The 26,620-nt window shown below is 33.9% G+C and overlaps 1 protein-coding gene across 1 annotated transcript in view; it reads left to right on the forward strand.

The window, feature by feature from the left end:
- Window positions 1–26,074, forward strand: part of LOC106457989 (chorion peroxidase-like) — a 32,940-nt gene extending 6,866 nt beyond the window's left edge. Inside the window, exons 2-15 of the mRNA XM_022384107.1 lie at window positions 4,771–4,983; window positions 5,218–5,306; window positions 10,654–10,756; window positions 11,272–11,489; window positions 12,716–12,889; window positions 16,544–16,711; window positions 17,292–17,393; window positions 18,490–18,612; window positions 19,764–20,005; window positions 21,109–21,241; window positions 21,477–21,604; window positions 22,338–22,540; window positions 23,435–23,604; window positions 25,965–26,074. Of these exons, the coding sequence (XP_022239815.1) occupies window positions 4,771–4,983; window positions 5,218–5,306; window positions 10,654–10,756; window positions 11,272–11,489; window positions 12,716–12,889; window positions 16,544–16,711; window positions 17,292–17,393; window positions 18,490–18,612; window positions 19,764–20,005; window positions 21,109–21,241; window positions 21,477–21,604; window positions 22,338–22,540; window positions 23,435–23,604; window positions 25,965–26,074 (2,176 nt within the window). The remainder of the gene's footprint in view (window positions 1–4,770; window positions 4,984–5,217; window positions 5,307–10,653; window positions 10,757–11,271; window positions 11,490–12,715; window positions 12,890–16,543; window positions 16,712–17,291; window positions 17,394–18,489; window positions 18,613–19,763; window positions 20,006–21,108; window positions 21,242–21,476; window positions 21,605–22,337; window positions 22,541–23,434; window positions 23,605–25,964) is intronic.
- The last annotated feature ends 546 nt before the right edge of the window (window positions 26,075–26,620 follow it).

Here is a 26,620-nt window from a genome sequence, read left to right on the forward strand (position 1 = left end):
TAACTTATATTAAAGTTTTTCTTCATTACCCATTTAAGCCGTCTCCAGCCATTATTAGTCTCAAAGTGGGTTCCTCGTCATCGGACTATCGTATATCTTCAGTAGGATAATGTGCTTTAACAGAAGTTTGGGATAAGTCCAAGGGCTTCTATGGCATTCACTGCTTTATATCTGTAACTGTATAACTTATAGCTATGATAAACTTAAAAAAAAAACAGTATCAACTATGCATCCACTTAAGTTTACAAATTGTTCCCTCCCTATTATCCCGGAAAAATCAGGAAGAATTACAAGATTTATCACAAATAATTTTTGGACATTGGATGTCTGTAAATTGTGCACTACAAGCATGTATATCAATATGAATAAATTGAAAAACTGATAGCAGTTTACTTAAAATTGTTACGCAGACATTGTTTGGGTGCTATTGAAAGGTAAATGAAAATGACGTCACAAAACAAAGGATTCTATCATGAAATCATAAATAACCTGATTTAGTGAATTTGAAACTATCCAACAAAACTCGCAATACTATTGCAAAATTGCAACAAAAAAATCACAGAGGGAGTAAACATTGCTGCCGCAACAAAGGGTTAGTTACGGAGTAAACATTGCTGCCGCAACAAAGGGTTAGTTACGGAGTAAACATTGTTGCCGTAACGAAGGGTTAGTTACAGAGTAAACATTGTTGCCGCAATGAATAGTTAGTTATGGAGTAAACATTGTTGCCGTAACGAAGGGTTAGTTACGGAGTAAACATTGCTGCCGCAACAAAGGGTTAGTTACGGAGTAAACATTGCTGCCGCAACGAAGGGTTAGTTACGGAGTAAACATTGTTGCCGCAACGAAGGGTTAGTTATGGAGTAAACATTGTTGCCGTAACGAAGGGTTAGTTACAGAGTAAACATTGTTGCCGCAATGAAGGGTTAGTTATGGAGTAAACATTGCTGCCGCAACGAAGGGTTAGTTACGGAGTAAACATTGCTGCCGTAACGAAGGGTTAGTTACGGAGTAAACATTGCTGCCGTAACGAAGGGTTAGTTACGGAGTAAACATTGTTGCCGCAATGAAGGGTTAGTTACGGAGTAAAATCTCAAGCTGTTATCTTTGTATTTTTATGATTGTGATTGTTATTGTTTTCTAGTTATAGCCTACATGATGCTAAAATTTAATCATGGGTAAATTACGAATTCTCACTGCATTTATTTGTTGTTGATCTACCTTTTTAAAGGTAAATAGCAATTTAGCTACTCAGTACATGATGTCTTCCCGTTAGTTAACTCATAACATGAAGTTTAATTGCACGAAAAAAGATAATTAGTTGTTCTGTTAGTTTACTTTAAAACTTTGAACACGAAGTTTATTCGGAAGAATAACAATACATATAAAATAAAAGAAGTGTGCTCTTGATTTCAGTTTATAGGATACGCTTGAGTGGTTTCTTCTGTACATAAATAACATTGTTCTTCTCTCTGGTCTGACATCCTGAATTACACTGTAAATTTCTAGTGGATACTAATCTACGTAAACACACGAAACACAACTTTGTAAAAATCATGCCTATCACAAATTTGTTTTTGGTGACTCGTCAAACAGGTTTAAGCAACGAAAAAATGACGTTTGTTTTGATATCTTAAGAGGTGAAGACAATGAATGTAGTAAGTCGAGGGCAAGAACTTCCATAGACTTAGCTCACTAGTTTATGATAAATATGGGTAATGTACTCCACGCTCTAAAAATAAATGTACGTGCATTTCTGATGTCTATAGTGACTTATTCCAGACTAAAATTAGTTATAGGTGATTGTTTCTATAATAATTTCATCCAAATTGAATTTATGTATAGAAGATCGTGTCTGTAGTAACTCATTCCAAACTATGTTTACATATGGATGATCATGTTTATAATAATTCATTCCAAGTTAAGTTTTATATAGAATATCGTGTCTATGGCAACTCCTTTCAAGTTAAGTTTATATATAAATGATCGTGTCTGTAGAAACTCATTCCAAGCTAAGTTTGTATACAGTTGATCGTATCAGTAGTAACTTGTTAAGTTTATATATATATATGATCGTGTCTCCAGTAACTCATTTTAAGTTAAGTTTACATATGGATGATCGTGTTTGTTGTAACTCCTTCAAAGTTAAGTTTATATATAGATGATCGTTTCTGTTGTAACTCTTTTCAAGTTAATTTTAAAAATCGATAATAGTGTCTTCAGTAACTTCTATAAGGTAAGTTTACATATAGATAATATAGTGTCTCTAGTAACTTATACCAAGTTAAGTGTGGGTATATATATAATAGTATCTATAGTAACTTGTTCCAAGTTAAGTGTGGGTATATATATATATAATAGTATCTATAGTAACTTATTCCAATTAAGTGTTGTATATATATATATATAATAGTATCTATAGTAAGTTGTTCCAACTTAAGTGTGTGTATATATATATAAAAGTATCTATAGTAAGTTGTTCTAAGTTAAGTGTGGGTATATATACAATAGTATCTATAGTAAGTTGTTCCAAGTTAAGTGTGGGTATATATATAATAGTATCTATAGTAACTTGTTCCACTTTAAACGTATATATGAATGATAGTTTTTACAGAAATTTACACCAAATTACTTTTATATACATGTAACGGTATCTATAGTAACTCGCTACACTTAAACGTATATAACTGCTGATGACTGTAGGAATCAACCACAAGACACACACTTTCTATTACGTATTTAATTATTGGAATAATAAAACGTATATTTGTATATATGCATATATTTCATTAGAAAAACTACATAGAATTATTAGCCATATTCATAATAAAATGTACGTCAAAAGAGCAAGCACGTTCCTCATTAATTTTGGAATAATGTTAACAGATTATTGTGAAGCATTGGAGGCCTTATACCTAAAGTCAATTTCAGGCAAATTTTCATTGTTCCTGTTTAGAGTAACGTAAGTGGATCCAGGTGTAGTAAGTTTTGTTATAGTCAACATTGTTCCCTTCATACAACTGATAACAAAACACGGTAAAATATTGTTATGACTGTAAAGTGTACAATACGGACCAATTGTTTGTGCAACGTGACTGGTTCAAGGTATAGTAAGTTTTGTTATAGTCAACATTGTTCCCTTCATACAACTGATAACAAACATGGTAAAATATTGTTATGACTGTAAAGTGTACAATACGGACCAATTGTTTGTGCAACGTGACTGGTTCAAGGTGTAGTAAGTTTTGTTATAGTAAACATTGTTCCCTTCATACAACTGATAACAAAACACGGTAAAATATTGTTATGACTGTAAAGTGTACAATACGGACCAATTGTTTGTGCAACGTGACTGGTTCAAGGTGTAGTAAGTTTTGTTATAGTCAACATTGTTCTCTTCATACAACTGATAACAAAACACGGTCAAATATTGTTATGACTGAAAAAGGAATCTCTATCTTCTGAGAGTGCCTAGTTTATTTGTTCTCTTGGTTTTGATCATGTTTTCTCTGGATCACTCTGTAGACAAACTATTGGCTTTAATATTTTAAATGATACTTTTGCTAAGTCACTAAGCTACCGGTTTTAAACAATACAAATCTTTCTTTCTCAATATCTTTCCAATCGAATTACTGGAATTGAACAACACATATCTTGCCTCCCATTGGCCATGTGTTTTACACAATACGCATCATAGGTCACAAAGTTACTAATTTTATAAGTTTAAATCATGTTATGTGTTTGTCATTTTATGGCCAAAATCTCTAGCTTTGAAAAACACAAACTGTGTTTTACCTGGGTCCATCTGTGCCAAAGTGTTGGTTGGAACACTACAAATAATGCTTTGCATAGGTTACTATCAAGCCAAAAATCATGCGTTCTCTAGGTCAGTCCTTAGCCAAAGGTAATAACCCACGCCCTCTCTGAATATGACCTTATATGATCAAAATTAATGGACTTATTATATTAAAGATTTGAATGAATTTCTTCTTACGAAAGAACATACGACCAGATGAAACGTTGCAGATTCTTATTTTGTGATTATATGATTTTGAATATTTGTTCTGCGCTATGTACATCGCCTGAACGTAACACTCTGATTGTTTGAAATTAGATTAGAAGATTGAAAAAAAAAGCCCAGTTTTCAGGATGGTAAACCTTAATGAAAATGATACGAATATAGGATTAGTTAATACTCTTAACGGTAGACAAGACTTTCATATAAGAAGTGCTCTTTCTTGTTCTGTTTCTAGTTTTTCTTAGGTAACTTTCAAAAGATAAAAATAAGACTAATGATTAGAGTCACAAAGCTGTATTGAAAATTTACTAGCAAACAATACAGGCTGTGAGCTCAAGACTTGTAGTGGCTTTTTATTTTTATACACATTGTTCAATACTTTGAAGCTTCTTTACCTCATAATTAAATTTTTTAAAATATAAATAGTATTTTTAAGATGAAAATTTTAACTCATTCACTTTTTGCTCCAAAATATACTTAATTTCTTCGCCTATGCCTCCTACATACTATATACACAGCATTAGGAAATCTTGTTTCCTGAGCTTTTATACTGACATAAAAAATCCTGTGTCTATTGTATCACAGACGGCCTGAGGAACCAGGTATTGCCCGAAAGGCCTCTTCGGCACTGGATATTGCAGATGTAATTTGTTTAGCATATTATTACATATTATTTCTTGCTTTCATTCGTAAGTTTTAAGATTTGCCGTAAACAAAACTGAAATTGATATAATTTCGTTTTTATCTGCTAGGTATCAACTATATTTCGTATTCTCAGTACTGCTTTTCTGGAATTCTGTACTGTGCCTGTTAAACAGTATCTCTAATGTCCCTCCAATAATTGGTGAATATCATGACGAAACGTCCTCAAAGTGTGCTCTCATTCTTCGGAGGACTTCCATACAACGTTACGGAAGAACACCAGCGCACCCTTATGGTGGATTCTTTGACTTCCTTAAGCCAAGGTAAGAACTAACCCAATGTTCTTCTTTCGCATATTGCAAAAAGAAAAAGAAACATTAGCTTATGAAGGATACAATCAAGTTAAGTTGATTTCATCTCTGACACGACTTCCAATTATAATCATATTCTAATAACTGTAGTTTCATACCATTGATGGCAAAACCTACACATCAATTTGGTATGGATATAACGTTTTAAATGTATAAAAATATGTTTTGTTTTCATTGTTTTTCCAGGGCCTTCCTTCCTTCCGGTCCTCTTGAGAATGTATGTATTCGGTATTCTGATGTTAACCGAGCTCTTGCCGAAGCTAAACATCAAATAGGTAACTTAATTAAATGTCAACTCTTTAAGTTCGTCAATTTTATTATTATGAATAAGTAAACATATTTTTTGCCCTGATTTAAATGTTTGCTTCAACCGTATAAAAAAACAACTATAATGTTTTTGTTAATAGTTAATTTGTTACCTTAGCGTAAAGCTTTACGATTGGCTATCTGCGCTCTGTCCATTCAGGAGAATCAAACCCTGGAGTTTAGCACTGTAAATCCTGAAACATACCGTTTAACCTACTTAAATGTACTTTAAAAAATTTGATGGTATTTTATTTTGTTAAAGTTGGCACCTCCACCCTGGGTGTCTTTTACATTAGCCCAATGTTTGAATTAGAGGGGCTACCTTCTCAGTATTTGATCTTGAAGGTCAATTAGACAAAAAATGGAGTTTTTCAACAACAATTTTCAATGTTGTAAACATAACAAGCAGTCGAAGTTCATTTTGAATATCTTTTGTATTGTCAAAAGTGTTAAAACAAAGTAGAAAACATCTTAACATGTGAATTAAATAATCGTCAAGTTTACTTTGATGAAAAATAACAAAAAGCAGCTATATCAACGGCATTATTTCTTTGCATTTTTTCATATGGCAAAAATATTAGACTCCGTCTAGTATGCATTTAACAGTTTTCTACACATCAGCCAGCTTTGGAATTTTTTTAACATCTATATACCTTTTTACAATGTGATAATGTGCTTAGGTTCTCAAAAGTTACATAGCACATTAGTACTACCTCATGGAAGTCACTCAGTGGGATTGCAACAGTTAACAGCATTGCGTGAAAACGCTGGTGTACATTTAAGAAGGCTCTTGTAACATTGCTGTTTTGCATCCACACGACAAGAGTTCTAAACACATGGTTGGAATTGACGGCAACTTCTTCCATACAACTTTCAATTTTTCAGGTATTTCTTCGTAACCACCAGTTTCTGCAAGACTTCAACCTCTATGATGTGTTTGTTGGCTTGGAGCTATAATTTGCTTCATAAGTTGCTCGAGCAATGTGTAACTTCAGGACATTGCCCTTTACAAACAGGTTGTGACGCATAATGTCCACATTTGTTGGTGGAACACTTCCAAACAGTCTAAAAACAAACCCCTTCGTAACTTTATATGTTTCATCCCTTCCCACTCCTTCAACCAATTTTGGATAATTTAGGAATACCTTCCATGCCAACTTTTTTCCATACCTGGCAACTGAAGAGGTTGTGTCTGAGCCTGTTAGAGCATGGAATCCCAGGATATTTTTAATGACATCATTGTGCAACTTTCTGCTGATTTCATGGACAGGATAACTTTTTTTTCTGTTTGGCTGTGCCTGCACACATCAACACTTGTACTGGCATGTTTTCCAGGAAATGGATCAACAGAAGCAGGACATTTGTGTCCCTCTAGTTCACTAACACTTTTTATATCTACCATTAACACATTATAAGAAGTGCAAAACTATCCTTGTGTCCGCCTCCTCGTGATTGCTTTCCACTTGATGAGTGAGAACTGGTTGATTCTGCAGACATTTGGGAACTGAACATTTGGAATCTGGTTAACTTTGTGACAAGCTTTTGGACAGAATTCTTATCAACAAGACTTCTCGATGGGAGAACAGCTTTACGGGTAGATATAGTAACTTCTTCTTCATCCTCTAGTCCATAAAGGACTTCCATATCATGCAAAACATGTCAACATTCTGACCAGATAGCACAGAACTTTCCTCTGGCCTGATCATTCCTGGTGATTCCATAAATACCATTGGATATTTTATATATCCTATTCATCCACTCCATTGCCTGGTCAAGTAAACTTTGTTGAACTTGTGATTGCTTCTCTTAACAACAAAGTTTCCAGCAAGAAACTCTATATGAACTTCAGGGGCATGCTCTTCAAGTCTCTTTATGTTTGCTAGATGTACTGGTCCCCATCTTGAATAATTTATGTGGTCATACACGGCAAACCAGGGTAGCATGGCTTCAAATGTCTATAGATGAAGATTCCAATTGCCTTCCCTGTTGGCACGAATGAAATCTATTAGGATTTCTACCATGTTTAGATATTTTGTCCAGTACCCAGAATTTGGATTTGAGGAGTGTTCTTGATTAAGCTCTTTCATTTTCTTCGTGATACCTATTTGCTGGAGTGTTTCATACAGATCACCAATAAGTTGTGGAATATCTCCATGGTCTTTATTCTGGGAGCGTTCAGTGACTTTGGAAACCTTCCAATAGTTCAGAATTTACATCATTTGCTGGTTATTGACTGCCAAGCCATTCTTTGAACTCTGTAGTAAGCTTTAACTTCAAGCATTGACTGTGTCGATTTCTCTGCATATAAATAAGCCCCCACCCAGACATCAACTAGGCCAGCACTCTCAAAGTGTTGGCCTATCACATTGAGTAAGACGATGTTCCTATACTTATATTGATTTCCCCATGTCAACTCTTTTGCTTTGCTGTATAGTGGCTCTTCCTTCGCAATAATGGTGAACTTCTGGTCACAATGAGTGGCGATCTTTATAAATCTTGTTATTACAGTAGCCAAAGTATCAGCAACATCAACAGGGGCTTTTAAAATAGGCATCATTCCTGGTGTTGTGGTCTCTGAATTGTCACTACTGATGGCTTCATTGAAACTGATCATGAAGGAACCATTTGTTTATCTTTGTTATGTAAACGACTCAAGATCCATGTTTCATTTTTGAAATTTTCTTTCCTCTTTCCTCACCATTCTCAAACCAATTGTTCACCTGGCATTGTTCATCATCAATACAGTGTAAAAGTATTCACCCCCTGCAAAGTTTCCACGTTTTGTTGCTGTCAAAGCTTGTAGTCATGAAACTTTTAAATGGGACATTATATTTAGAATCTATACAATCTACTCCAACCCAAAAAAGCTAAAAAAGAACGTGATATTATGTAAGTAAGTTAGATTTTCAAAGAAAATTAGAATATTCACAATTGCATAAGTATTAAACTTCTTTGCTACGGCAACCCTTAAATCAGTTCACTTGCTAAATATTAGTTTGAAAGGTCACAATATTAATGTAATGGTCTCTGTTTGTCTCTGTCAGCATAAGGTTATAAGAAAATTTCAAAGTCGCTGATTATCCCTTTGAGTACGGTGAAATCCATCATTAAGAAGTGGAATGTGCTTCATACCACCCAGTCACTACCCAGATCGGCTAAGGTCGTGTTCCTGTTATGGCCGCTTCATCAAGACGGTGAAATGTTTTTCAGAATGTCTTGCTTCAATGACTTGCATCGGTCAATGTGTATGTCACTGTCTTCTCTCCTTGAAAGAGGGCCACGTTGCCATAACATCATTTGTGTGAAATGAAAGATGTTTTCCCATCAATTGTGTCATCAAGAACATCAATACTGTCACATAAAGCAAAAATCAGGTGACCAGGTGTGTAAGAAACAAAGCCATCAGGAATATAGACGCCTTTCTCTTGAAACTTGCCCAGAATACCACTGACAATAGTTGTATAAATTCTGCGCAAGTATCCATGCCAATGGAATGTCCAGCAGAATGAAGGAGATTGACAAGATATACTGATCTTGTTGCTTGGTGAAGAGTGAGGTCAATACCCACATGTTTTGGAGTCAACTTCCTGTTTCTTAATACTGCATACAACATATCTTGTGCAATACTGTAAACCTCCCTTTGTAGCTGTTTTTCTGAATCACTCTGGTGTTCATCAAAGGATGTTCTTGATATATTCCTCTAGATGCAGAGCTATGACCAGGGGCGTTTTCACAGTCCATTCTAATCTTCAGAGCTGCATGATTTTTTCTAGTAATACTGGATCCTGATTCTCAACTGGAAATTCCACATCTTCTTCAGATTCGATAGTGATTTTGCGATAAAGTAGTCAAATTTATCACTGGGATACAAACATGAAGGCATCTTACCACTTAGAGAACGTACAAAGCTGTTTGATGGTCCAATGTTTTTCTGAATAGTTTCATAGAATGTTCAACCTCTGGACATGTAGCTCTGAGGCATTTGGACATCAGCTTCTTTATACAGATGAAAATATGTTCCAATACATGCCTTATGTCATATACTTTTCCAAACTTTAGGCCTGATATAATATCCAAAACCAGTTCATCCAGAGTTTTATCTTGTTTATAATCTTCTTTTGCCTGATGACTGACTTTCTCATCTTCTTCTGAAATTCTACCCAACAATGAACTTCCCATCAACAGTTATTACTTCAACAGCATCTGCCAATCTTACTCTCATAGTAACATCTTTTTTTGTGCTAACTTTATTATCTTTTCAGATAAATTGAGTTTTGCAATATTACGTAATTTTTTACTTGTTTTGTGTTTGACAAAAAATACACAGACTGCGATCAAACGAGGGTATTGAACTGCGTTTCACTGGCTTTTGGCTCTGTTGCTTCAAATTCTTCAGGCCCTGTTTGATGCTTTGATAAAAATTGCTTTCTCAATCGTTGCAGCTTGCTTTCAGCTGTGATTTTGCAGTAGCAAGTTTTATGCCATTTGAATAGATTCGCTTGCTACAGCTGAAGTTCAGAAAATCTAGTTATACGATCAGTAATATGATCTGAATCTGAATATTTAAGTTTTTATCTTTCTTTTGCGACAATCGTTAGTCTAGCCTTTCCAACTTCTAATGGAGAAGAACGAAGAGGTTCTTTGCTGTCCTCTTAGCAAATAATACACTGGAAAATTTTATCTTCTTTCTTTCTGCGTTTATATGAAGCAAGTTGATTCACCTCCATAGTCTAGTTTATTATCAGAACCCGACAGAAAAGAAAAAGGATTTGTCACATGTGCTACAATGGAAACAATGATAGAATGATACAATACAAATACAATAGAAACGATAATGGAAACGAGATACGTGTCACCATACAAACGTCAAAAACATTGCAAAAAATGGCTTATTTTGGTAATATTTTCACCATTTTGACCTTGAAAATGACATCCAAGATCAAATACTGGACTAATGTCTACACTATTTGATTATTTTGATTATTAAATACAACACATCTTGATGGAATATAAGATTTTGTTTAACTCTGACAATTAGTAAGGAGCTAAGTTCGTAAAAAATTTAAAATTGGCTAATATTTCATTAAAATGACCTTGAAGGTCAAATGAGAAGATGGTATCTCCTTTCATTCAAAACCTTGCGTCATATAGAAGACACCTGTGAGGAGTAACAACGTATAACAGAAAATGCCATCAAAAGTGTATTTCAGGATTTTGGCCGGCGTCTATAATGGAGAACAGATAATTAAGACTACCACTGTAAAAGCTTTACTACGTTTTTTAGATACTTTTTTTATTTGTCTTTGTTTTATGCAGGCTACAGACATCCACCCACAATCAACTCTTTGGAACCACATCCAGCTCATATCGATAAAACAGGAGAGTTGGTGCTGGCTACTACCAAACTATTAGCTAGACAGTGAGTACTGTTATAAGCAGTTAACTATGTGTTTGGCTTTACGTAGTTTACAGTCTACATTAACTGCAAAATAAAGTTGAGAAAAAGTAGCTTTAAAGCACAACTTTGAAAACAGGAACACTTGTAAATTTTTCGTTAGAGAGTTTAAGACAGTTCTGATAAATGAGTTAAATAAATAAATAAATTCTCATCATTGAAAAAAAAAATGTGATAATGTTCTTGTGTCTCAGCGAATGTAAAAGAAAAGCGTAAAATTAATAAGTTTTCGTTTAAATTACCCTTTCTGGTAATAAGAAATATTATTGTTAATGTTTCAAGCAATTGTAAAAAATTCAAAAAGATGTTTCGAACATTATTTATAGGTTTCGCAGGCTGAGCAAAGTTATTTAAGTAAGTCTTTAAAACATGTCACAGCTTCAAATTAAAGTTTTTTACAAATATAGCATGTTTGTTGAAATACTTATTTATTCTATTCGATTCTTTTCATGATCAATTATCTATTAATTTTCTTTTAGGTTCCAGCTTTCTCGAGATGAGATTATTAACGGTTTGCCAATGATTGACACCTCTCGCACAGACATCTGGGAAGTATGCCCCGCCCACTTGAAACCACTGCCTTGCACAATGGAGAGATATCGAACATACACGGGAGTGTGTAACAATATGCAGCACACTAGCTGGGGATCAACTCACAGCTCTTTTGTCAGGCACCTTCCTCCTGCTTACAGTGACGGTACGTTAACACTCTGTTAACATTCAACTGATATATATCAAATGACATGCGTACCTATAGCAACAAAAACCTTCAACTTGGGAATAAAATGTCCTATTCTTATAAATAATAAAGTTAGTCGGTCCATCATACCGCCCATGACTTGGAAGACTATTCCAGTGTAAAAACTAATTCTCACCAGCAGTCGCTATAGTGCAACATGCATACCGGGGATTGTATAAAAACAATATCAAACATGCTAGAAGTTGTTGTGCTCAAGGGTGGTATTTAATGGGGCCTTGGGGGGCTGTAGTCACCCCAAAATTTGTTTTAATTCCTTCTTAACCACTCCAACGAGCGTGTCCAACACGATAGTGATCTATATATCTTTATGGCAGAGCCCAACCCTCAATATTCTGTCTAACTCACCTAATACCCCCACCCCCCACAGTAATGATTCTAAAATTCATCAGATTCGAGCTAAAGTCCCTATTAAAAAGCATTCAAAAATTTAAATACTGTATTACGAAATGTTTTGGAAATATTTAATCAATAGTTAAATCATAAGACGGACACATATATTAGAATAAACGTTCAACATATGTATGCTATGGCTATGCAAGTAAACACATTTGTGATAATATACTAACATAAGTGTCAGTTACCTGTGACAAAGTGTCCAACAATTCTCGAACTGCAGCGATATCGTTAAAATTTGACACCTACTAAAACGAACCAATTTCAAGGCATAATGTGAATTTTCGAAAAACACAACCGCCGTAAAAAGAGCGTGTAAATATTACATAACGATGGTAGTACATAAATATTGCATATTTGCCCAGCGCCATGATAAAGGTCCCCACATAGGTTTAGAGACCGAAACGCTGTCCATGTCCATGCCTACAACCCAGGTAAGCAGAATCTTGAGATCAAATCCCTTCAGATCACCGTTTTTGTATCTTCAGGAAATGTGTAACTATACAGGACGGTGTGTCACCCTCAATTTTCTATAAGTCAATAATAAGTCAATATTTTCTTTATAACGAAACATTGAATCAGACTCCTCAGCAACTCTTCTATGAAATGATTGGCCACACATTTTGAATATCTTTGGTGACCTGAAGCTGAATAATCTTGTTCAAGTCTTCAAGAAAATAAAGTTTCAAGTGAATATTTTCAGTAAATAGGCACTATCAAGATATAGAAATGAAAACAATGTTGTTAACAAATTCTGCTTCCATGTTTAGGGATATCTGCACCTCGTGTTTCAGTTGTTGATGGAGGCCCTCTTCCTCTTGCCAGAATGGTCAGTACTTACATTCACCGCGACTTTGATACTCCTTCTGGTGACCTCTCCATCCTGTTGATGTCATGGGGTCAGTTTATTGACCATGACATGACGCTTGCAGCGTCACCTAGAGGTAAGTTAGGCAAATTGTTTAATATTTTGTTTTCTTGGCAAGACTTTTTTGCGTTTAAGAAAACATAACCAAAATTTATATAATATAATAATTTTATATTGATCATTTCTTGTAGAGGTACTTTTACTTCAGGGTGTAAAATAGTCTGGTTGTTTTAAGTCGATGGTGACAGAATGAAAATTATGGTTAAACACTTTAGGACGACTTTATGTGAAAGAGTGTTAAAATAGTAAAAGTTAAAATTATTCATGGTCATGTTAGCTGGATCGCTTGTCATATAAAGTCTAATTCATGACACCACACTCAGATTCTTACGTACATAATGAAACTCACACAATTATAGTTACAATAATATTCATACTAAAAGGATTTGAGTATGGAAATCAGCAAATCATGTGACAGACACGATCGATATACAGTCGTAGTAAAACGGCATGTATCAGAACTATATATGAAATTGTTTGACATTTCGTAGACAGTGTGATGCCACCGAAAATTGATCGCTTTTGCAAGGAAAAGGAAAATCTACTTCCGTGGCAACATATTCAAACATTCAGATCATAAAAAATGTGTTCAGATCGGGAATTTAGATTTTTCAAGACGAGGACATTCCTTGTAATTATTTTGCAATTCAAAGTCCTCTGTAAAGCTGAAATAAAACAAGTATATTTTTAATAAATTGCTACGTTTGATAGTTTTTAAAAATGTAAATTTATCCAATACTTTCATTAACAGCATCGGAATATCGTTTCACAAACAAAATATTTGTGGTGAAAATGCAACCTTCAAACTAGTGTATTCACAATATTTGATTCGTAATCACAGTAAAAATATTGATCACAATTATAAAACTCTCGTACCTACAGATTTATGCAGAGAATACATGCCAAACTTAACGGTGAACTTTCAATGCATATCTAAAACTGTAAACGTATTACAGAGTACTCAGAACTTGAGATGTATTATTACAGCCTTGACACAGTAACATGGAATGTTATGGAGATTTTATGCATGATGTTTCTTCTTGTTCTTTAATTGAATAACGATTCTCATGCACACACAGTACGTACACTTTGACCTATTTGGTTTTATCGCTAATCTGAATTAGTGCGACAGACATTAATGGCTTAAGAAATATTGGAATATTTCAATGACATAGTTAGGTAGCCACTTTCTCATAAATAAACCTGTCTGGCTTCGGGAGTTCGTCTTACACTAGTTTCCTGGTTACATGATGAATGTGTACTTTACTTGGCAAATATCCAAATTACAAACTACACAATGATGCTGTAGTTCATTTCTTAGTGCGAAGCTACGCAGTGAGCTATATGCAATCAGTCTTCTGCGAGGACTTGAGCCACAGATTTTAAGAGTTGCAAGTTCTTAAACTTACCGTTAACCCATCGGGGACCCACGTAAGGATATAGGCATCTGAATTGTTTACTACATTTTAGAGTATGTTTTTACAAAGTTCTAGTGTTTCAATGAATGCTTTTAAAGTTCGAGCTCGAAAATCTCATGTGTGATTTTTTTATGTTTATCAGAAGTTTCACCAAATCAAATGAACCACAAAAGCTTTTCTAATTATCAAAACAAAACAGCCATACAATGTGTTTATCGAGTGGTTTACCAGATTTGAAATTCAAAGTTTACAGTGTTTCATAAAAACTAACATTATAGTTACTTTACTGGCTAAGAAAACAATTTCATGTAATATAATCTCCACATGTATAAATGTATAATAATGAATGACAAGGACTGTTTTTAGTCTTACATAGATTTATTTAATGGTAAATGTAAATTTTTAGTTTCTTTAAGTGATTTATGGAATTATTTCAAAATTATTAGCAAATAATTCATGAATTTGTTGAGGAAGTTTCCACTCTTATAACGGTTGTACATTATTATAATAATAGGAAGTGGTTTCTTAAGACGAAGCAATCGATTCTAGAAATATTATCTACCTGTTGGACATGTTTGTACCGGTAGAACATATAAAAAGGAAATTTAGGAATGTATATCAGATTATGTAGAATAGAACCATAAAGTTTCGTATTCAGGATATTAAGTTTGTTTGTTCTTGGAATTTCGCGCAAAGCTACACGAGAGCTATCTGCGCTAGCCGTCCCTAATTTAGCAGACTAGAGGGAAGGCAACTAGTCATCACCACCCACCGCCATCTCTTGGGCTACTCTTTTACCAGCGAATAGTGGGATTGACCGTAACATTATAACGCCCCCACGGCTGAAAGGGCGAGCATGTATGGTGGGATGCGGATAGGATATTAAGAGTGGATTTAATGTTTTATGAAAGACATTGACCTAAAGACCTTCATTACAACTTGTCTTCCTTTTTAGAATGTCTCTATATGTCTTTTCTTATACCTCGTAAGTCAACAAAATACACTTGCTGGATAATTGAACTTCTCCACCCTTTTTTTTTGTATATTCGTTACTCATGAATCACATACAGCAGAGGTTCCAAACTTTCCCAGCTTACAGCCCACCTCTTTACCCGGGCAATTTTCTGTATTGTTCTGCGACTAACTTCAATATCCCTTGGGAAGAGACACTGGATTGCCACCCGCAGTTTGGGAACCACTAACATAGAGCATTCAGGGTTTCCCCTAATTCTGAGCTTTATGTAAGGTATCCATACAACTCGTAAAAAAAGGGGATATATTCATGTCGCACATTAACACTGGAGAACAAAGCGAACAATGTTGACACTGCGCTACCAACTGTGACGAGAAATTCACTGAATCATTGCCTAAATCATCTGCTCTGTTTACCCATAAATAAAAGTGTACAACAGAGAATAATCGTTAACCACATGTTTTCAGATAAAGTATAATTTTTAAGGAAATAATATAAAAAAATCTACAAAACAATTTGTTTTACTTTTTATGACATCATAGTATGAAAATGTGGAATGCAAGTCAACAGATTTGCTCCATTTAACGTAATTTTTGCTCTAATATGGAAAGAGAAGTGAAAATATGAATTTTGTGTGTGGAATTATCGACGTTTCAAAATGATAGTAAATGTATATTTGTTTGTTTTTACTTATGAATTAACAAACGTAAAAATAAGATATAAGCTATTTTAGATATGTAAATTACAAATGTAATAATGTAATAAACTAACCTAAATATTACAAGATTATAAGATAATTTTACAAGAAATGTTTTACGTATAAAGTAGTCAACATGTGATTAGAAGTGTTTACGAAACGACAAACGAAAAAATATGACAGGACTAATACACGAATAATGTAAAAAAAAGCGTAATAATGTGGCAAGACTTATATTTTTGGTATAAATTACAAATATAATAATGTATCAAGAACAGTTTTATGTAAAGTCTATCAAGAACTATCTTAATTATAAATAACAACGTAGCAATGTAACCAGAACAGATGTATCTATAAAGTAACAAATATAATGTGTAAAGAATTGATTTATGTAAAAAACAACAACAATGAAACAATAACTATCTTAAGTATATAGTAACAAACGTAACAATGTAACAAGAACTTTTTTAGTATAAAGTAACAAATTTAACTTTATTATTCCTTACCTAACTTAAAATATGATAAGTACAAGTTTCAAATAAGGAATAAACTAAAGTTACCAATGTCAATTATGTACTTCAGATGAGAACGAACTGGATTTTACCTGCTGTGGAATCCCTAAAGAGCATCAGCATCCTAACTGTATGACTATTGATATTCCTCCTGGTGATCCTTTCTATGCTCATTACGGGGAGACATGTATAGAATTCAAACGTGCTCTTGCTGGTCACAGACCTGGATGTGCTCTCGGTAAGAAGTGTTTCATCCATCTGTTATTGCACATTGCTGCTAATATATAGATACTGTTGTTGGAAATGAGGATGAATTCATTAAATGTAATTTAATACTGTTGATAATCGATCAGGTAATGTTTATATATTTTAATTGTTGATTTGATAACGAATCAGATAGGCCTTATTCATTGTTACATTGGGCTCAGTTCATAATGAACCGAATAAGTTTCATTCTTCGACATTTTGAGTACTTTCGATTACGAAATCTTTTCTCCCAAAATTCGGTTGTGAAAACAATAACAAAATAATGTAAAAACAGAATTTGTGAACATGATAATTTAATTGTGGTGTTTTTGAAAAGCAAACTCTTTTTAACAAATAAAAAATTAAACTTTAAAAGCCCGTAAGAGTTGTCTTTATTGTCGTTGTTATTAGATATTTGTCCAGTATTTAAGTTACAAATCTGATGACTTCATCTTCGGTTCAGTATCAGAACATTTTAGACAGAAATACTTAAATCGGCATGAACATGTTAGAGTAACGAGAATCAACTTTGGTTTGATGATTTAATCATGTCCTTCTTTATTTACTTAAAGGTCCAAGAGTACACATCAACCTCCTTACACAGTCACTGGATGCTAACTTCTTGTATGGCTCAACAGAAAAATTAGCCAAAGAACTCCGACTTGGTAAAGGAGGTAAGTTTCATGACACGAACTGAAAAATTAACCAAATACTTCTAATAAGAGATATATATAAGTAGGGTGATTCTTAAAATAAGTAGTAAAACTAGCAAAAGTGTTAAAACCACAAAGCAATGAAAACAAGTAAAAAAATATAACTAAATGAGGATTCTATGTTGAGCAAAAGACCTCGCCCTCACTGCCGTACAACAAATAAAATATAGTTAAAACGTACTTATAACTATACTTTTTTTTCTTCTGAAGACTTGTAATGGGCATGTAAAGAATGATATGATTCAGATTATAATCAATGTTATTGTGATATTGTACTGCACCTGATATCCATTACTGAACCATGCTTTGTCACCTTGGGCGTTATATACTATAACAGAAAATCTTTAAGAACTCCAACCCTGTATTTTAAAACAGAGGAAGTCCCTCTGTAGAACAGCGGTAACTTATGGACTTACAACGCTAAAATCCGGGGTTTGATTCCCCGTGATGGACACAGTAGATAGTCCAATGTGACTTTGCTTTAAAATAACCAACAGATAAACTAGTGTGATAATGTCTTACTACGTAAGGTCTGTCAGATTAACAACAGAAAAACTAGCATAGAACACGGACTTGGTAAATATGTTTGAAATAAATATAAAAAAAAAACAGAAACGTTTGGTGAGGAACCTACTAATTAATCAATTCAAAATTACAATAACCAACTTTTATAGTAGAGAAACTTTCATTTTACTGATAACAATGTTTCGACTCGTAGTATTGAGTCATCGCCAGGTAACAGTTACATTCAATAAAGCAGTTGGATTTTCAAAAAACGTTACAGACTCAAGAAAAGGAAGTCATATTTTTTAAAATCATTAAAGAATGACAACCTCGGTAAGGAATGTGTCTTCTCAACAAGTTTCCAAAATACATAACAGAATAGAATATACTTTTCAAATGCAATTACTGGGCTTATTTTAAACGATAGGTAAGAAAGTGTATCACGGTAATGAAAAAAAAATCATAATGGAATTTGAATTCATCATACAGTTAAAACGGTAGATGGCGCTTCCATGTAATGTCACTTTTATCAATGAAGGGATTTCGTTTTCAGGACTTATGCGTGTTTGGGACTACTTTGAAAACTTTGGACTCAAACCATTGTTGCCTCCTTTGTCAACTTATCCTGAGAAAGATTGTACCGCTCGCCCAAGACATCTGTTCTGTTTCAATGCTGGTAGGTGGCGATAAGAAAACAGCGAAAATTGTGCATTCAATGATAATATTACAAAATAATACAGATTAACTAAAATATTACTATGGAAGGTGGATTTTCTTGTAAAACTTAATAAGAATTATCTAGATTGCCCTCTTATGAAAGTGAGACTTCAAGAATAATTAATGAAATATGTCAGAATTTTATTTAAACCAATCTATATTTGAAACTAGCAGAGACCCGCAAAACATTTGCAGTCAAATTAATATCTTTATTGCAACAGTACTTCTTTAAATACAGGAATTCTATAGTAATACAAAAGAATTCTAAACGCAGACACTGAAATCTATAAGTCCACTTATCTTAGTCCTAACATTAGTTAAGCCTTTATTAAGTAAGGCCTATATTCAATAAAGAGATAAATTAATAAAAGTATACTTTTTTTGCTTTAGGCCAGTTAGGGCTAAACCTTACCGCACTTAATACTATCAATAAATATGCTTCTAATTGTATGACCTAACGTTAGACGATTTTAAGAACTTTGATAAGCTTTTAATATGTTGTATAAAATGTCTACTGAAGTATATTTATGTTCTTTCTGGCGCAACTCGACGATTTAACAAAGATAACATTTCTCGCAAATATAATTACAAATCAAAGATGGTGATTTTTGTATTTCTCTAACATGAAATTTATTTGAGCATATTTCTTTAAATATCAGCGGTAATGTCATGTTTATGTTATCCTTATGTATGATGGTCATCGCCATAATGAATGCCACAGGTCTCTCTAAGAGTACTTCTATCCTCCACCATCCTAATCTCCATCCAATTCTTGATGGCATTTCTTCACCAAAAATCCCTCCTTCCACAGAACTGCTTTTTTAAAAACTATATCTATACTAGCTATAACTTTTATATACTATATACCTATAGCTATACTATAACTATATACCCATCTATACCTTTTAAACAAACACAATAAAATATTTCTAAAAACATGTTCAGAAGAGTATCTTTAAAAGTTTGAACTGACCTCGAAATGTTATTGGCAAAATGGTCTAAAGCTGTTTTTTCAAGAGTTCTAGTTCATTTTACTTACACACTTTAGTCATCATCAGACTTTTATAAGAAACATAACTGGAAACTGTACTATATTCCTTCAACTTCAAGGTGATGAGCGTGTTAACGAACAGATCCACTTGACTGTCTTGCACACATTGTACGTTCGTGACCACAACCGAATTGCCACTGAGCTCTCGAGACTGAACCCGCACTGGGATGACGAGAGGATATATCATGAAACACGTCACATCATGGCGGCTTCAGTACAACACATCACTTACACCGAATTTTTACCCATGATTTTGGGCGAAGAGACAGCGGCTCGTTACGACCTGACTCCTCATACTCACGTAAGATGTTTTCTTCAGATTTTATACCTTTAAACGTAATGTTTTACTTGTTGAAACTAGACTGTGACATCTTTCACTAGCCGTTTTTCGAATATTGTGCACACTACATCTACATACCACTGCTATTGATTAAGCCCAATATTTTGTAAAATTAATGTACGTTATTTCCATGATAAAACAGTTTCCTTTTTAACACAGAAATCAATTTCGAAAGTCTTTGCTGTGTTTCACAAACATCGCATTAAGTTTAGCGTGTGGATTCAGTTACCCAAAGAATCCTTGTTTGTCTTAGTTTTTCACTTAGTTACACAAGGACTTTGTGCGCATAGTCGTCCCTAATTTTGAGTTGATGGAGAAGGCTACTCTTGTCTCACCGAATATTGGGACCATCACTTTTATAATACACCACGATTCGAAAGTGCGGAGCGTGGGATTTAGGAAAAGGAACACGAGCCATGTATCCTCTATAACAACCAAGTCGCGCCCGGCCTCCAGTGTATCCTAACACATGTAAAAATTAATATCACTTTTAAAGTAGTTAATATAATCATCTTACTTTCTAACGAGTTGGCATACAAACGAAAATTCAAAGGTATTTCAGGCTTTTTATCATATTGGAATTTCCTCATGGTTTATTATAATGCTTAATACTTTTGCTCTACTTTCTGCAAAAGTGTCTTTTAAATGTCCTTGCTGCCATTTTGGAGAAGCGTTTTATTTTTCTATTTTTTTGCGAAATGAAATATTTTGATTTTTTAAAAGAAAAAACATCTTTATAGATATTTCTAGAGAAACTTTTTTAAAGTATGTTATTGTATTTAAAAATTCACTAATTATGAGAATAAACAAGATCTTACAAAATATAGAAATTAGTTATTAGAAAAATTGAAGATTATTTTAAGCCATATAAGTCTCATACAAGTAATGAACTAGGTCTGATTAGAAGAGACGTTCACACCTTGTTAAGGATCTGCGATAGGAGATCGAAACGTCATTAAAAAAACAAAAAACATTCGGGTGGATGAAGTCCCTTGAAACTGCCAAGATGAATCCCAGTCATTGAACTAAAACTTTACTTAACCAAGATCTTTTTTTGTGTACAGGGTTATTGGAATGGTTACGATTCTAACGTACACATGGGAATGTCCAGTGGTTTCCAGTCGGCAGCTTTCCGATTTGGACATACCTTCATCCAGGGTATGGTGCGCAGGTACAACAAGTATCACGAATTTGTGGGTAAGAACTAGTCCTAATCTCTGTCCCTAAGTTTCATCTTCAGATTTTCATAAGAAAGAATTCCAAAAAACTTTTAACTAAATGAATGTAAGGGTAAAATATAGAAGACTTATCAAATAGTGAATGAAGTAGTGAATCAAAGCAAATCGAAAGTTATTCTTGAAGATATATATCAAATCTTGTGAATTTAAAGAAAATGATTGTTATATAATGTTGTGTTTTTGTTGCGTATCAGGCGAAGATCCTCTACGGACTCTTTTACGCCAGCCTTATATTTTCTACGAACCTGGCAAGATCGACGAACTTATCGGTGGTCTTATCAACACACCTGCCCAAACTTATGACCCTTTTATAACTCAGGAGGTAGAGTATTTTCTTTATTTATTATATCAATATTCTTTCATGAGTTAAATTTCATTGTGTAACATGTTATATTTCAGTAGGCAAGATTCATTAGCATGCTTTTTAGAACTATGCCACAGGGTAAGCTCGTTTTGAATGTAAGCTCTATTAGTATTACATTCAGAATTTAACACAGATGTTTGACGAGATAATAACTTGTTTCGAAGTATAACAAACAAATTTTAAATCATTTTAACACCGAAATTGTTGAAGCTAGAGAACAGTACTTAAGAGGATTTTGCACGAACTGGAAAATAAACAATTACACTTGATTGAAATAATAATTGCTTACAATATTCAATATGACCAGAAGTTATTGTCAAGTCTCTAGACAACAAATTATTTATTAATGACGTTTAAAATACTAATTTCCTGTGTTGTATAATCTATCACGTCACATTTCTTCCTGTGGATAACAAAACGTACTATTCTTTTCGCTTAAAGCTTTTCATCCACGATGAAAAAATTCTGTATTCTCTCAGTTGGATTATCATCATACATATTCATATATATATTACATTATTTAATAACTTTTCTTTAAGAAAAAGAATGTACGGCCATACACTTCCGTTTTGCTTAGTTTGACAAGTCACATTTTCCTGACGCTGAAAAAATAAAACAATTTCGTGCCTCTACCTTAATTACCTACTGCCTCGTAATACTAGTACCGAAGAAGTACATTTGCACTGTTTAGGTGACCAACCACCTTTTTGAAGAGCCACATATTCCTTTCGGAATGGATTTAGTTTCCTTCAACATAATGCGTGGACGTGAGACGGGAGTCCCAGGATACAATTTCTTCCGGGAATGGTGTGGTTTGGGAAGAGCCAAAACTTTCGAGGAACTGGAGCCAGTAATGAACAACGGCACAGCCTACAAGTTTGCTCAGTTGTACAAGTAAGTCTCAGCCTTAAATGGTAACATGTTAACGTACGTATAATAGGGTTTATAGTCTTCAATGGTTACATGTAACGTACGTATAGTAGGGTTTATAGTCTTCAATGGTTACATGTAACGCACTTATAATAGGGTTTATAGTCTTCAGTGGTTACATGTATCGTACGTATAGTAGGGTTTATAGTCTTCAATGGTTACACGTTAACGTACGCATAATAGGGTTGATAGTCTTCAATGGTATAGTATAGTATAGTATAGTAGGGTTTATAGTCTTCAATGGTTACGTGTTAACGTACGCATAATAGGGTTGATAGTCTTCAATGGTATAGTATAGTATAGTAGGGTTTATAGTCTTCAATGGTTACGTGTTAACGTACGTATAGCAGGATTTATAGTCTTAAATTGTTTCATCCTCTGCAGAAACAGGTTTAAAATTTTGTCAGGTTTTTCTATATGACCAGTTTTTAACTGTCTTTTTTTTAAATACCTTAAATCTCATATTTGGTATCTTATATCCTTTGGGCATTTTAAGCTGAAATTTTTAACATGAATCAAAGCATGAAATACATTAATAGTTAAAAGGTTTCATTCCTTTAAAATGTGCTATTAGGAATGAAAGAGGCTGTAAAAAAAAATGAGATAATTTTAAACTCCTCTGTTGATATTCAGAACTACACTGTTTGTATTGGAAGAAAAATCCATTTAAAATTAACACGGTACAGCTACTCCCAAGTTATGAATTATCAAATCATCTAGTGGTTGTTTCCTGGTCTCGGATTTCAATGTCGAAAAGTATTCGTCATACTCATGACTGCTACGCTGTTCTTTTGTCTTGTCTTGTCTTTTTTTTGCATTTCTTTTTCCAAAAGTAATTTCAAATGCTTTCTATGTTAGGCATCCAGATGATATTGATCTTTGGAGTGGCGGAATCTCAGAGCACCGCCTACCGGGAGGCTTGATTGGGCCAACCTTCGCCTGTATTATTGCTCGTCAATTTGTAAATGTTAGAAAAGGAGATCGTTTCTGGTATGAAAATTCGGGTTTTCCATCTGCCTTTACTCCAGGTAAGCCAACTTAAACAAAATTATTATTATTTATGCTTCTCTCCATAGCATTACAGTTAAGTCAAGAGATAAAACATAATATTAATTGTAATTTTTTGGGCTGTGAAAAGAGTCGTCGGCATGTTATATATACATAAACACAGTCTTTTCCTGCTTTCACACACGCACACACTCTATTAGTGAAAACAGCTTAGATACTGTCGTTAAGAAACAATACGAATGCACTCAGGAGGCATTCATGAATTCTCTTAAATTAGTAACAGTTATTGAAATTCACTGTATCAAAGAAAAACGGTCAGTTTTCGGTCTATAAAGCACAATTTACAATAGTATAATCTAATTAATTCACTACACAGGATCACAGTAATCGAAGAGTAATTACAATAATTATTTATCAACTTGCGGTGAATGATCTAATTATATAAGAACTCGTCTACATTCAACTATTATATGTTGCATGATTAGTAATTCTCATTTTTTCAATTGTGTCCATGTAACTTTGTTTTCTTTCTTGACTTATGTCAGGAAGTATTCATAAACACAAATATATTGATCAATCAGACTTTGAGGTTGAGCACGTTGTATTAAAACGATATTGGAATCCCACAATGACATGGCAGTACATATCACCACGTTCGTTGATGCTCTACCTGACGATCATGAATCTTGACAATAGTCTTACAGCGTAGTTTCCATTTTAAAAAGTTTAGTCATAAGGCTGTCATGTTCAAAGCACACCAATCTTCCCTGGAAGTTCTTCATAAGCCATATAGTGGATGAGGACAAGGGTCTCTCCAGCGTCCATTTCAACAGTCTAATTGTACAAAAATCCGTAGGTGCTCTGTCTGGCGACTTGGCTGATATGTATTTGTTTGGAATAGAACGAGTACCCGTTTTATTCTCCAACTGTTTGAAGTATGCTACAGTTGAACGAATATGTCGTGAAAGCAGGTTCTGTGCATGACTTCTATTGCTTTTCCAAACGGTTATCCTTCTTAGTTATGTTGTGTAGTGTTGCCTGGGGCACATAGAAAACTTTTGCCACTGATATTTACAAAATACCTGTTACAAAACACCACATTCTGCTTACCACGGGTAGGTACGACTTGTTGCAGGTCTCTTTCTGGATGGTCCTGGGACCCTAAATTGATTCATATTCCTATGTATTTCAAAACCATTAATTACGAGGAATATTGTCGTCTATGAAATTCTAAATTCCCGATCTGAATACATCTTTGTGATCTCAGTGTATGTATATTTTGCGACAGAAAGGACTGTTACGCACCTTTCCAAAAGTGACCAATTTTCGGTGAAATTACACTACCTACGATATATATACATTCTTAACAGATTTTACTGACCTAACGAGACATCAGTAAATTAAAAACAACTGGACTGGAGCCGATAATACACATTAAAACACACACACAAATATTCTGTGTTTCTACAGAATCATCCTATTCCCTTTAACATTATGAACAATTCATAGAATACGTTTTATTTAAAGCTAGTTAGTTTGTTCTTAGACACACACATTAGTTCGGTGACCTGTGCGTGGAATATTTTGTTAAAGCTTGCTTACAGTTAGTGACAAGAATACTTGTTAAGGACAAAGATTAACCCGCGTGTAGCTAAGAGTCATGCTATCCGTCAAATGCTTGCCCATTTTGAATGACCCGCGAATGAGTATTGCTTCCTCAGGTAAGCTAAATAAAAAGATGCCAAATAACCTGGCAAAGAAAAAGACATGATTATCTGATGTTGTTGTTTTTTTAAATTTTCCACCTTAAAACCTGTTTCTCAGATCGTATAAGAGACTTAATTCTCAGCCATTCTTTGCTTTTTATAAAACTATTCCTCCCCCCTCCATCTCTTACGAACGTTTTCTGTTTACAATAGACACATTATATATTGCTGAATATACAATGATATCTCCTTATTAAAGAAATGTTATGCTTTATTGAATATTAATTAAAGCGTTGATTTTAGTGTAACTATAATGTATGTATATATATATATATATCGTAAATTTTGGAATATTTTGTGTTATTTTGCATTTAATTTTAACACCTTTTATAATAAAAATGTTTTGACATAATCTCTTTATTATCTACAAGGCTGAAATATTAAATGTGAATTATGAATGGTTATCTTAAAACCAAACAGGTAATAAAAAAGTTCTAGTTGAATGTTTTGGGCAAACTTTAAATAATCATTATAATAAAGTCATATGGATTATTTGTTAATCATTACAAAAATCTTATCATTTATCAGCATATTATCAATGTATATGTAATTATTTTTAATCACAATTTGTCGATCCAATTTGGAACTTTTTTTTGTATTGCTCCTTATTACAGAACAACTTCAAGAAATTCGAAAATCATACCAGGCTAAAATTATTTGTCAGAATGCTGATGACATGCCTACTATACAGCTTTATGTCATGAGGCTCCCTCACCCCATCTAGTAAGTAATTTTACTGCCTTTATGCAATGTTTCTTTGAATCTATTAAGGGTTACGAAAGGATTAGTGGTTAGTGTGCCGGATTATATATCGGAAGATCCAAGGTTCGGGCCGCAGTACACCACTGGATACGCTCCGCATTTTGAAATATGAGGCATTATAACTGTGACGACTAATCCCGCTGTTTAGTTTAGGAGTGGTCGCGTAGAAGGCAGCTAAAGCTGACTAGCTGCCTTCCTTCTGATCAGCGGCTTTAAATTAGAGATAGCTATACCTGAACCTTCTTAGGGTCTCTGACTTGACCGTTTAGCCAAGAATGAAAATGCTAATATTGAATTTACTAGACTAATGTTTATAATTGAGGTCAAAAGGGAGGGAACACCATTCTCATTGTTAAAATATAAATAAATTTGGTACTCCAAATTAACAGAATCATGAGCATGGAGTAAACTCTTCGAGATTTTATTGACTGTCTTAACCTCAAAAATGTGTACAGTTAAAGTCGTACTGAGTCTCCCTATTTTAAATATTATCCCCAAAAACCATTTG

This window comes from Limulus polyphemus, unplaced genomic scaffold (assembly GCF_000517525.1).
Source record: "Limulus polyphemus unplaced genomic scaffold, Limulus_polyphemus-2.1.2 Scaffold401, whole genome shotgun sequence".
In the NCBI taxonomy this organism is placed as follows: Eukaryota; Metazoa; Arthropoda; class Merostomata; order Xiphosura; family Limulidae; genus Limulus; species Limulus polyphemus.